Source organism: Oxyura jamaicensis, chromosome 10 (assembly GCF_011077185.1).
Source record: "Oxyura jamaicensis isolate SHBP4307 breed ruddy duck chromosome 10, BPBGC_Ojam_1.0, whole genome shotgun sequence".
NCBI lineage: Eukaryota > Metazoa > Chordata > Aves > Anseriformes > Anatidae > Oxyura > Oxyura jamaicensis.
In genome coordinates this window covers 3,049,053-3,061,709 of record NC_048902.1, presented here as the reverse complement: position 1 = coordinate 3,061,709, position 12,657 = coordinate 3,049,053, and the positions used below count along the sequence as shown (strand labels likewise).

Sequence of the window (12,657 nt, the reverse complement as noted above, 5' to 3'; positions counted from 1 at the left end):
CTATGTATTTAATTTTGTGACAAGGGAATTATCTTATTTGGCCTGTTTTTATTTTCTGTCTGTGTCCATTCTCCCCAAAGTTACAATAACAAGAGTTGATTCTAAGCAACCATTTCTTACTACTCAGGAGGGGTAGATGAGTGCATCCGCTCAGCGGGTTGTGCTCGTAGAAGCTCACGTTGAACTCCCTACATGAGGAGGGATTGAGCTGTCGCAAAAATGTTTTTGTTGTTTGTGAACTGAAATGGCTTTAAAGCCATTTTATTATATGTGAAAGGAATCGGGTAACATGATGAATAGAGCTGATCATGCTTCCTGAGCAGTTACCACTACGAGAGGAGAATTATGGAAGACAAAGGAGAAAGGCTTTTTTAACCCCCAAGTTGTTCAAGTAGGCAAATACGCTTTTGATAGGATGCTGTGGGGCACTACATCATGATAACCAGCTGGGTGCTGATCCTCCCTGCACTAGGAAATTAAGTTAGCACAGCTTTTTCTTTCATTCTCATGTGGAAGTATGAAATGCCCTTCAGTGTAGTCTGTTAAAATTTTGAGTGCCCCTCAAATATTGTGTTCAGTTTTGGGCCCTTCACTACAGTAATTGAGTTGCTTGAGCAAGTACAGAGAAAAGCAACAAAGCTAGAAAAAAAGACACGTGAGGAGAGGAACTGAGGGAACTGGGGCTGTTTAGTCTGGAGAAGAGGAGGCTGAGGGGAGACCTCATTGCTCTGTACAAATACCTGAAGGAAGGTTGCAGTAAAGGAGGTGTCAGTTCTTTTCTCAGGTGACAAGTGAAAGGGAATGGCTTCAAGCTGAGCCAGGGGAGGTTTAGATTGGAAGTTAGGAAGAATTTCTTCATGGAGGGGGGCTGGTTAAGCATTGGAATGGGCTGCCCAGGGAAGTGTCACTGTCCCTGGAGGCATTTAAGTGAGATCTGGACATGGTACTAAGGAACATGTCTCAGTGATGGGACTTTGGAGGTCAGGTTGACAGTTGGACTTGATGATCTTGAAAGTCTTTTCCAACCTAGATCATTCTATGATTACCCAGGTGTCCAGATGTCTGGGTGTTGTAATATTAGGACATTGTGTAGACTGGCTTTTGGTGGATGACATGCACCACTGTAGTGGAAGGAGTAAATGTCTTCATGTGATGTGAAACTAATCTCTTGAATAAGTTAGTATTCCTTTTGTGGGATGGTATGCATGGTGGATTTTCTCAGTTGGCATGTCTGATAATTTAGTTTGTTTCACAGCCGGATTCATCTAATCCACAAATTCCGTAAGCTTATGCGTCTTTAAAGATAACATCTATAACTCCAGTAATCTTAGGTACAACAACAATTGAAGGAAAAGACAATCCAACATGAAGTGTTCTAAATAATAAGTGAACCTATTTTTATCTGATCCTTCCAAAGCTAACTGATGCCCTTGTTTATATTTTCACGCTGAGTAAACTCTTCAGCTTTCATTATTGGCATCCAACTTCTGCTTTTATAAGCTATGATATGATAAGATCTACCCTAATCTCTTTCAGCAATTTTTTGACAACTAAAAAGATACATCATTAGCTTGGAGTATATTCTGTTTGCTAATGAGGTTCTGTTACTGGTACAAATTTATTGCCAGGTTGCATGTTGTGATCATTACTGTCTTACTACATTTTCATGTGAACAGGATAGAACATAATAGTAAAAAGTAGAAAATTGAAATACAAAAAAATAAGCTTGCCTAATGAAACTCAGTGGCCACTCTAAATATTTGCTTGGAACGTGTCGTCTATTGGAAATATTTTTTTTCATTTCCAACTTATCCTTATTTTTAAATATTCAATTATATGCAAAATTAAAATGCAACTCATATTACTTTTGTCATAAAGTAAAGGGATGGGGTTGTAGTTGGGAATCCTTGCATTGGCAATTATAGTTTTGCTGCATTTAACCACTTGAAATGTCAGTTATTTTGTATGTCATAGAGGTTGGGCTGCTAGCACTCAGTCTTGCAAATTTACCTTTTGAAGGTGTATAGACCAAATGGTCCAGATGGCGTTGGTGGCAGAGGACAGCGGATACATCTTCAGCTCTGGGATACTGCAGGGCAGGAAAGGTATGTTTCCTTCCCTGCCCCTCCAATCTAGAAACTGAAGCAGGTGCTATCAAGTTAGATGCAAATGGAACCAAGTACATGAATTCACCTTATTGATTGTCACATTTTATTGGTATGACTCAAGATGGGTAAATGTCTTTACTATGGTGTTGGACAGTGATGACGATTTCTCATGAGTACCCATTAAATCACAACTGTATTAAATTAGAACCTTAAAACTGTAATTGTTGCTTTTTGTCTTCTGGAAACTTTCAGTTTATTTTTTCATGGCCAACGCACAGATGTTTTTAAGGTTTTTCTTTGTTAAACTCTGTGAATACGCCAAGGTGTTGGAAAAGTCAGACTGGTAAAATCATATCAGAGGGTTCTTTCCTATTTGTCCATTAAAAGAGAAACATCCTAACGGTTGATTGTCTGAAAATCAAAAACTGATCTGTATAGTAACAAATTTCAGTTCAAAGCTTGGTTTTTGTTCTCATTTTAATTTCTGAATCTTGATGAAAGCATGCTGTATAATGCAAGGCTCAAGATTAAAGCTCTCAGGCTTGAGTGAAATGTCTCCTTGACTTCCTTACTCCTGGCTTAGGCCATAGTAATGTTAGCAATTCCTGTTATCCATTTATTACATCAGCAAAATAATTATTATGAATATTTCATACCTCAGTTTCATGACTATATGTAATTAAATTTTCAAAGTATCTTATCAAATGTGCTGAATAATTTCACTTTGCTGTTCTAGGTTTCGTAGCTTGACAACGGCTTTCTTCAGAGATGCCATGGGGTTTCTTCTACTCTTTGATCTGACAAATGAGCAAAGCTTCCTCAATGTCAGGAACTGGATAAGTATGGCATTCTTTCTTCTTTCTTTTCTCTCTTTGTATTTCTGCAGCAGTGGATGGGGGCTGTTTTTGCAAATGTCTCACTAAGAAATAGAACTGAAAATACTGGTTTTTGAAGATTTCTCGGGAAGAAGAAAGTAAATGTTGCATTTGTAATTGTAATAGCTGTTAGTGGTGGCTTCTAGTGCTTACCTGAAATTCAGCTTTGCCTACTTAACGTTGAATTTTAACCTATATAAAAGCAAGCTCAGAGAGCATCATATCCCTGACTCGGCTGATATTCAGTAATTTAAGTCTGTGGAAAGCCTATTTGACTCACCTGAAGCTTTGTCAGCAAAGCTTAACAGAAGGCAAATGTTATTAGGCTGGTGTGTCTAGGGGAAGTCTTTCTCAAACCTGTTGCATCATCCTTCAGGAGAAGGAAGTAGTTGTACTTTTTTTCTGTCAGCTCAGTGGAGATGCTTGTTGAGCATAATCCCTTAAGCTACAAATACACAGCTTCTCTGCTAGCCTTGACAGGCTTCTGCTCCCTTGGCTTGTTCACTGAGTGTGCGACAGTGGGCATCCACCTGTTCTCTGCCTCCTCAGTACAACTGCAAAAGTCTTGAGAGAGAACAGATAACCCAATTGTTTCTCTTTCAAAAAGTAATTTCTCCTGAAATCTTTGTGTCTCCTGAAACACAGTAATATTCTTGATGAGCTTTATTTGACGGGGAGTCGTGACTCCTATTCACATTATTTCTGTTAGGTCAGCTACAAATGCATGCGTATTGTGAAAACCCTGACATTGTATTATGTGGAAACAAGAGTGATCTGGAAGACCAAAGAATGGTGAAAGAAGAAGAGGCTAAGGAACTTGCAGAAAAATATGGGTAAGTAACTTCCTTCCAGTTATTGCTGTGTTTAAAGCAAAGTGAAATGCTTTCTGTAATGCCTTTTCTGAATAATGAAAGGTTATTGTGCGAAGTATTTTAGAATACTGAACTGACCTATACAGTGCCCCCCCCCCCTTTTTTTCTGTCAGAGATTAATGTTTTCTGCATTGTATAAAAAATTGCACTTAATCTTGCACTGGAGATTAGTTAATCTTCTTTCCTTGGTAGTAAGCAAAGTAAAAAGAAAGTAAACGGTTTCACAAACATTTTGGAGAACACGTGGACTTCAGCTGTAAAAGCAGGTGAATTATCGTGCTCTAATATTTGCTCTTGCCTGTGCTGAAGCTTTCTATGAGGCACAGAAAACCTGGGTCTCTTGCAAAGCAAAATCTAAAAGCTTTTGGTGAGGTGATGACCATCACAGGAGATTTTAGGGGGGAGGAAGTAATGCTAAGCAATGACATCCTAATTTACAAGTTGAGTTTTGTTACAACAGTTTGTTGTAGAGCAGCTCTTGCCACTGGCATGGCAGCTGAAACCTGCTGCCTCAGTTTCTTTGAGAGCCTCAGGACTCATTCACAGGCATTTGGAGAGTAATTATAGAGTGCTAGGTTCTCACAGAAAGAAGTAATGGTCTGGATCACTGTTCCCCTGTTCTCTGTCCCCCTGCCCATACTGCCAGCCTGTTCAGTCTTTCCTCGGCTGTTCAAGCAATTTTGTGCTTAACTGAGTTCTAGGTCACTTAGCCTCAAAAGGTTCAGCTGTGTCTTCTGGCAGGTACCTGCACTCTCACAGACTACAAGGGAGCCTGAAAACCAAACATCAAACAGATCAGCAGAAAGACAGGGTAGCCTTCTGTTTCTCCATCCCTACAGGCAAGGGTCATGTGTCCCTAAAGGAACAACGGCAAAGGTTTTCTTCCTATCATATATTAATTAATCCCATAGTACTCTTATAACTCGTGAAACTATTCCATGGCTTTCATCTCTGCACTACATTTGTGTTTCAGTGTGGATCAGAAGTGTGTTTTTTGAAGCAAATCTGACCCATTTAATTCACATAGTGGAGCAGCCTTCTAGCATGTGAACTGGATTCCTTCTCACTTAAAAACTAAACTAGATAATGTGCTCCAACCAGTAATCTGTATTCAGAATAGTGGGGGGGATTTTAGGGGGCTAGACATGATTTTGGACCAGCTCTAAACCACAGCACACATGTAGCTTGAACACTGAGTCCTACATTGTAATTGTGTTCTGTAGATCTGGTCCTGTTGTGCCATGCTATTTTCTATGACAGATGTAGACACAAACTAGCTTTCCTTGACCTCGAAGACCAATCAAAAGCAAACTGTCTATTAGAAATAAATGCATTTAGTGCACTGTGGCATTGAGACAGAACGGGTGCTAGGATTCACATACTTTCCCAAATGCTTGTGAGAAGAAGCAAACTAAATCCTAATGTAGCTAACAGTTGTCTCTTGACAAAAGTATGAGATACTCAATGTCCTCTTTCTGTGGGAAGACCCTGTACTGGTAAGTGATGTGTTTTGAAAATGGTAACAGGAGACCTAGGCATTTAGATTAGTCATTGGATCTTGCAATTTAAATAAGAAATATTTAAAATTATGAAGTGTTTAATTTCAGTCATTAGGGTGGTAACACTAATGTCACTGCTCTGGCACCATCCTGTGGTGAACACTGAGCACTGAAGGTCAAAGCCTACAGTCTTACCATTGAAACACCCTCAGCAATAATGGAAAGTAGCAGTATGTGTTCAATACCCAGGTGTCCAGAAACTTTTTCTAGCAAAGACTTTTTTCTAGCAAAGGGGGTATGAGTGTGCTGAAATGAACCTTTTACCGAAAAATAAACAAACAAGCAAACATAAAAACTGCTGCCTAAACTTGGTCAAGATATTTCAGAAGTCCACTAGAAAAAGGAGTGGTGTTCAGGAGAATTAGGAAGCCACCTACTTGTAGCAGTTCCGAAATACAGAGGGACCGGATGGGTAAAAGTACATGTGCAATTGCCTGAAAATTCACCTGCTGGGTCTGACACAAGACTGGCCAAAGCTTACTCCTTAATGAGGTGTGAGTGTTGTGAGTCTTGAATATCCTACTGTCTGTAAAAATCGGTGAAGATAAGAGTCATATGCTAGCTTAGGGTGCAGTCTAAAGTACTACAGCAAGATGGTGCCCTTTCACAATTATGACAGTCTGAATTTTCCTCAGGTAGGAGTTGGAATTAAATTTGGTTAACCTAACAGTTTCTCTCAGGACTAGACATTCTACATTAATTTACTGTTTATTCCTGCTTGTAGTTCTATTTTGATATCTGTAGCTATTTTCCAATTATGAGCTTCGAATTGGGTGAACATCAATGTCCACTCTTTTTTTTTTAGCATTATTTGCTTCCCTGCATAATTGTCCACTGGAAATAATTATCCCTATCTTCCTATTCCAGTGTCCTACTTTTTCTTTTCTCCTTTTTTTTCCTGTGAGTTGTCTTTTTAGTCATCTGTACTATTATCATTTTCATTTTACTCAGACTTCCTTTTCCTTGAGCAAATGCTTTGCTTTCTTTATTTCCAGCTTTGTTCCTTTTATTATCTTGCTAGTGCTTTCATTCTACTGTTCTTGCTCTTTCTGCTATATCTGTTTACCCTGACATATATGATATGAAGTCGTATCTTTTGTCCATTCCCCTATTTGTATTTCATGTTCTCCTTTATCTCTTTAGCCAGCTGTATCTGCTGCTTTCCTGTCTTGCTAGGAATGGGGTGTTCAGGGCAATAAGGAGAGAGGAGAAAATACCCTACGTACACTCTCCATTGCAACATGGATGCACTTCTTCCCTCAAACTCTGGATCCCCAAGCAGTGTGTGTACATGTCTTTATATTTGTCTACAGTTACTTGCTTTGGATAGGGATGTATACTGAGCTGGACTGCTCAATAAAGGAGCAGTGGCTGCTGAATTTAGTACGAGGAAGAATATTTTATCCCTGACTTCTCTCTTCTGGAGACAGATTTCTGCAGGAAGTTGTTCCCCTGCTGGGGCTGCTGACATAAACTGTAAAACAAGCTCAGTGACACCTTTAGTAGCAATGATAATAGCACCTCAGTAGAAGTCTTTGCTGCCCTGCCTAGGTGGGAACTGCATGTTGGCACTCCCTCTCTTGCGATGACACCCTAGCTTATGTAGATAGAAATCAGGAAAGAACACACTGGCAGGCAAGGCTACATAAAATAATGGCATCTGTTACGGGTGAACAGATCTGAAAAACAGGCCTCAGGAACATTACTCTGGGAATTTGTACTGACCAGCGCCTCTGTAAAATAACGTAACTTAATGCTTATTCTGTTGCTCTACCAACAAAGCGAGACATTTGTTTCTTTTGCATTTCAGGCCACTGACCACTTATTGTCTCTCAGTTGTGGAGTAACAATAACAGCGTTAGTATGATTTTTAAGTATGCAGTAGTGTTCGTGTACTGTTTTTGCCCCTCTCCTGTGAATATGAACTGTGATTTAAGTTTCTGTTTTTTGTCCTCTGCAGAATACCATATTTTGAAACCAGTGCAGCTAATGGGAATAACGTAAGCAAAGCCATTGATACTCTGCTTGACCTTATCATGAAGCGCATGGAGCGGTGTGTGGATAAGTCCTGGATCCCAGAAGGGGTAGTGCGTTCCAATGGGCACAGCTCTACAGAACAACTGAATGAGGAGCAAGAAAAAGGCAGATGTGGCTGTTAACTCAGTTAGAATTAAATTTAATGTATATGCTAAAGTATAGTACAGTTGTAGCTTAACTGTTTCACTTACAGACAAATCACATGGAGTAGTTATTTAATGAACTATATTAACTCTTGATATTAATTTTTGGGTTTTCCTCTCAAACAACATAGACCTTTGCTTGCAAGGTATGCAGCTTATTAGTCATGGGACAGAAATTCATCAGTTTGGTGTAGCACTGTGTATTTCCCAAATTCTTTGCTTTGGAAGGAGAGAATAGTTTTCATTAACAAAGGTAGAAGCATCTCTCAGTATGGGCAGTGAGAGGAGGTAGGTTTCTGAATTGAAGAGTAGGCATTTAGATTAGATACTGTGACAACTCTTAGTTTCTACAAACAGCAAGCTTACCAACAAGAAATACGTTCTTGATTTTTAGTAGAACAGTTCTTGATTCTATTTTAACAGAAACATTGAATCATTTCATGAATCAATGACAATCATGAAGAGCAAATCCTGTTTTCAGCAAAACCCTGCAAGTAGCTTTTCACTGTTTTTCAAACCATCGGTATTTAGTGGCGATTGCCAAAAGAAAGCTATTTTACATGGAGTGTAAAACTTTATAGAGAAGCATGGGGGTGCATACATGGAGCACTTTAGGTATGTCATGAAACCGAACATTTAAACTACAACTGTACTATGTAAAATATAGCCAACACAGCCTATGAGACCTCCTGACATCATCTGAATTTCTAGAACATGCATATACATATATGTGTAAATGGCATACGTGTACGTCTGTTATGTTTCTTTTATATTACCAGTCATGTTTTAACAGGAATGTAGGGTAGCCTAGATGTCAGCAAAATTTCATCAGAACTAATGCTTTGTGCTGAATTTGTTTTACCAAACACAGATTTGGAATATTTCTTCACATTTGGATTTAAAAATGAATAATGATTCTCCTATGGTGAAATGCAGCTAACATACCAGTTCTGTCTAAATCAGTATTCTATAAATCTATAAATTTATGATGCTTATTTTCTGCTGCCAACTTTTGTGTCATGTACATGTGTTCATGTGTTATGACTTGTTTATTTCCTTTAGGTTGTGCTTAAAAAATGAATAGAGTTACTTTCCCTCCCTGCCCCCAGTAGATCAACTGAATGTCAATTTTGGTTTTGGTGGATCATGTTACTTGTTGATCATTTTTATTTATTCTTGAAGCAAACCAGGGAACAATCAGTATTTTAGGTCTTTTTTTTTTTTTTTTTTTTTTTTTTTCCCCAGACTGATTTATAAGATGTGCCTACCAAGCTGTTTTCTACCCTGGCAGACGTTGTATAACTCTAAAGTGTTGCCAATTAAAGTCATAACATACCAAATTAAGTCTTTTTACAGACTTTCCACAGCAGCTTGTTTACAAACTCCAAAGCTATTATTCTTTAGAAATTACATATTTATTTATTTAAATATTCTGTCTGTTTGGCTACTGCAGTTTCAGGCAAATGTTTATATCGGTTGTGAACATGAATTGCAATGTAACACATCTTTTGAAGGACCAAAAATGTTTCTAGAACAGGAGGTAATCAAAAGATTATACACATGATGTAGCCTCTGGCTATATTAAGAATGCAAGAGTAAGTGTTAAAATTTGGTTCTTAAAATATTTTTACAAAATAATGTATTCTTCTCTAACAAACACAACATGTAAATATTAAATTTTTATCACAACGTACACAGAATATTTTGAAAGTGCAATATAATTTGACTGCTCTGAGGCTAAGACAGAGATTAAAGCAATTTATATTGAATAAACGCATTTTTTTCTACTGCATCACAATATCAAGGTTCTGAAATGCTCGTGGACCGGAGTTACTGTAGTTTAATTCAGAGTGCCTTTTGAAGTTACCATCATGTTTTTGACCAGCAAAGTATCAAACTCTACTGTAGGACACAATATGTTTCAATGTACTTTGGTGTCTGAATTTATTTTAATGTAACTCTTTGCTTTTCAGAGGGTTGCAGTGGAACTTTGTCAGGCATTGACTTTAATGGAAGTTCTTGTGTTTATAGCTCCATCCAGTTCCTGAAAACAGTAAAGAATATTGCAACCAACTACTGAGCTGAGTGACTACTGAAATGGTGTAAAAAATAGTTCCTTTTGGATACTTATGTTTAGATTGGATATTAAATACTAAATACTGAAACTGTCATATTTTTGTCATTCATAAGATATGTAACTACTGTATAAAGAGTCTACATAAAATTGCTTTGATGGAAGCCTTAAATCTGATGGCGCTTTTCAATTTGTTTTTAATTATTTGGTGATGAAACTTCTGTTGCCTTTTTAACTCTCATGAGAAATTCTGGTAAATGTTTCTTGACAGTGAATTGCGGAGTTTTTACTAGTCTACTGCTAGTTTAAAAACAAAACACAGAAATAACTTTCATGCAGTGAGAAACTGGTATTCCAAGATGTGTGTTTTTTTTTTTTTTTTTTTTTTTTTTTTTTCTTCTCCTCCCGTGTCAGATGAAAATGTTGAGATCTGTAATAGAATAGAAAGTTTTGGAAAGCATTTCCATTAAGATGTTTTGTCCCAGGATTTCTTACCAAGTAATTAAACATTCCTGATCTCAACTTTGTCAGCATTTGTTGAACTGAATTGTAACATTACCCATTGTCTCAGTTCAACAACAGTGTCCTTTGCTGTCCCTGTGCCTTATGGCTTTTTTAGTTCAAATGCATGTAAATTTCCTTCTCTAGCTTCAGTGTCACCATTCTTGTTCTCCTCTGGCACTGTGTGAACCAGTCAGACGTGGGGGGCTGGTGCATCCTGGCTGATGCCAGAAGGAACCCAAACCCATAGAATAAAATAGAGGTGACACTTCCATATGTTTAAGACATTCAGAAAGTTGCTGATGTGAGCATATAGCCACAAGAAATCAGAAGTTGGAACACGTGCCCTGAGAAGTTATTGAGTCACCATCCTTGAAGATAATGAAAATTCAACTGGACGGGGCCCTGAGCTACTTGGTGTAATTTGTCCTGCTTTGAACAGGAGTTTAGATGACCTCTAGCAGACTCATCTAACCAACTTGTACTCTGTGAGCCCAATCCTACAGGCGCATGCACTTGTATATGGTAGTTCTTATTTCCATTATGATACTTGGACAAGTATGTAAGTGGAGCAGTACATATTCTTTTCTGATAATTCATCCGGGTTCTGGCTCCAGCAGCCTTCAATCTGTATTGCATTTTTAGACCAGGAATAAGCAGTCCAAATCCACAACGTAGTGACATGCATTCGAAGAGGAGGCTAGCACGTTGATACGAAAAAGGCAGTGAGAGGAAGAAAAATCCTTGTAAGTGCTTGTAGTCTCACTGTGCTCTCACATCCCATCTGTCTGTTGGGGGTGTGGGTGATGGTCTGTAATTCACCGTGTTTAAATCGTAGAAGCCATCAAAGAACACTGTAGTGTTCACACTGTATAGTACTCTGCCAGGAGTAAGCTTTCTTCAGTGAAATAAATACAGCTGGGGCAAGGTTAGGGCAGTCACAGGGGCAGGAAACTCAAACTAATCAAACTGAAAACAAATGACTGTATTTGCATATGCCAAAGCATAGCAGGCCTAGGCATAGGCAATCTTGTTCACTGCTGTTTGGTTTTGCCTCTAGCTGTGAACATGGTGTCTTTATACCTTCCCTCATACAATTGCTTTGCATGTGTCTCTACCATTTCTTCCTATCAGCTGGGTTGCTGCCTTCTGTCACAGCCTTCCCTCGGGCGTGCAGCGTGCGACCAGCTGCTATCTTACACAGCCCTGGCCTGCTGGCCGAGCTGCTGTTCCTGAGGGCTGGGGGTTGAGTGCCAGTCACAAAGTTGTATGTATGCTCTGCGCCTCCTGCAATAGGATGTGGCTGGGGCCAGCTCTTCAGAAAGATGGGAGATGAGTTCTGTGCTGGTAAGGTTAGTGTCTCTGCTGCTCAACATCGATTTCTGTTCCTTCCATCTTTCTTAATACAGCCCCAAGCTGACTTACTTTTGTTCAGATAGTTTATTTTAAAGGGAGAAGCAGGAATTGTGGTGTTGGAGCTTTACATAATGAAAAGGTTTCAGATACTAAGCTGAAATCTTAGCATCCTAGGGCTGAAGATGAGGGAGAAGACCCATTCTAGGTTTAAACGATGCAGGAGTTACAGGACCGAGCTTCTCAGTGAACAAGTAACTGCACAGGAGGGACCACAGAAGGTGCAGCGGGTTATCTGCATTCTAAAAGGGGAATGCATGTTTCAGGAACTGGGGAGTCACCTGGGAAAGTGAAAAGGACTTATTTTATAAGACAACGTGCAGCGAAGCGCTAGCAGTTTATCACAACTTATTTTTAATGGTTTCGGTAGCGTGAGCATCCCGGCTTCCCCCGGGGTTCTTTGGTGCAGTGCCAGCGGTGACCCTGCTCCCCATACCGTGGCTCGCAGTTAGCAACAGGGCTGGGCGCTGCGTGCCGGCGGCCTCGTGCCGCCCCACGGCTCCCCCGGGAGCCTTCCACGGGGGGGCTCCCCCGTGCCGCCTTCCCTCCCGCGGCCCCTCGCTGCAGTCGCTCCGAAGCGGAGGCCGGGGCCTGGCCTCGGGGGCCGCGCCCCGCCCGCCCACCGGGGGGCGCTGGGCCCCGTCCCGTCCCGGCGCGGCGGCCGCGGCCTTCCGGCGAGCTCGGAGCGCGCTTCCGGCGGGGCCTGCGGGGAGGCGGCGGCGGCGGCGATGCGCATCGAGAAGTGCTACTTCTGCTCCGGGCCCATCTACCCGGGGCACGGCGTCATGTTCGTGCGCAACGACTGCAAGGTACGGCGGGGCGCCGCCTCCTCGCGTACCGGCCGCGCCTCGGGCCGGGCCGGGCCGCCGGGGCCGCGGCTGAGCCCGGTGCCGGGGGAGGCTCGCACGAGTGGCCTGCTGCCGCTGCCAGGGCCCGGCCCGGCCCGTTCTGCCCCAAGTCGCGGCTCTCGGGGGTTGGGTGTAAAGGGGATGTAAAAAAAGTAATTGAAGGCGATTGCTGAAGATTTCGTGTTTCCTACTGTTTTTTTTTTTTTTTTAGCGGACGGGAACGAGTT

General features: G+C 40.8%; 2 protein-coding genes across 7 annotated transcripts in view; both read left to right on the top strand.

The window, feature by feature from the left end:
• The window catches only part of RAB27A (RAB27A, member RAS oncogene family), a 35,190-nt gene extending 25,000 nt beyond the window's left edge, over positions 1-10,190 (top strand). For all 6 annotated transcript variants that reach the window (XM_035335890.1, XM_035335891.1, XM_035335888.1 and 3 more), the window contains 4 exons: positions 2,020-2,105; positions 2,845-2,948; positions 3,693-3,816; positions 7,375-10,190. In XM_035335890.1, the coding sequence (XP_035191781.1) occupies positions 2,020-2,105; positions 2,845-2,948; positions 3,693-3,816; positions 7,375-7,573 (513 nt within the window). In that variant the 3' untranslated portion in view covers positions 7,574-10,190. The remainder of the gene's footprint in view (positions 1-2,019; positions 2,106-2,844; positions 2,949-3,692; positions 3,817-7,374) is intronic.
• Positions 10,191-12,227: 2,037 nt separating this feature from the next.
• RSL24D1 (ribosomal L24 domain containing 1) overlaps positions 12,228-12,657 on the top strand; it is a 13,458-nt gene continuing 13,028 nt past the window's right edge. Inside the window, exon 1 of the mRNA XM_035335961.1 lies at positions 12,228-12,391. Coding sequence (XP_035191852.1) covers positions 12,311-12,391 — 81 coding nt within the window. The 5' untranslated portion in view covers positions 12,228-12,310. The remainder of the gene's footprint in view (positions 12,392-12,657) is intronic.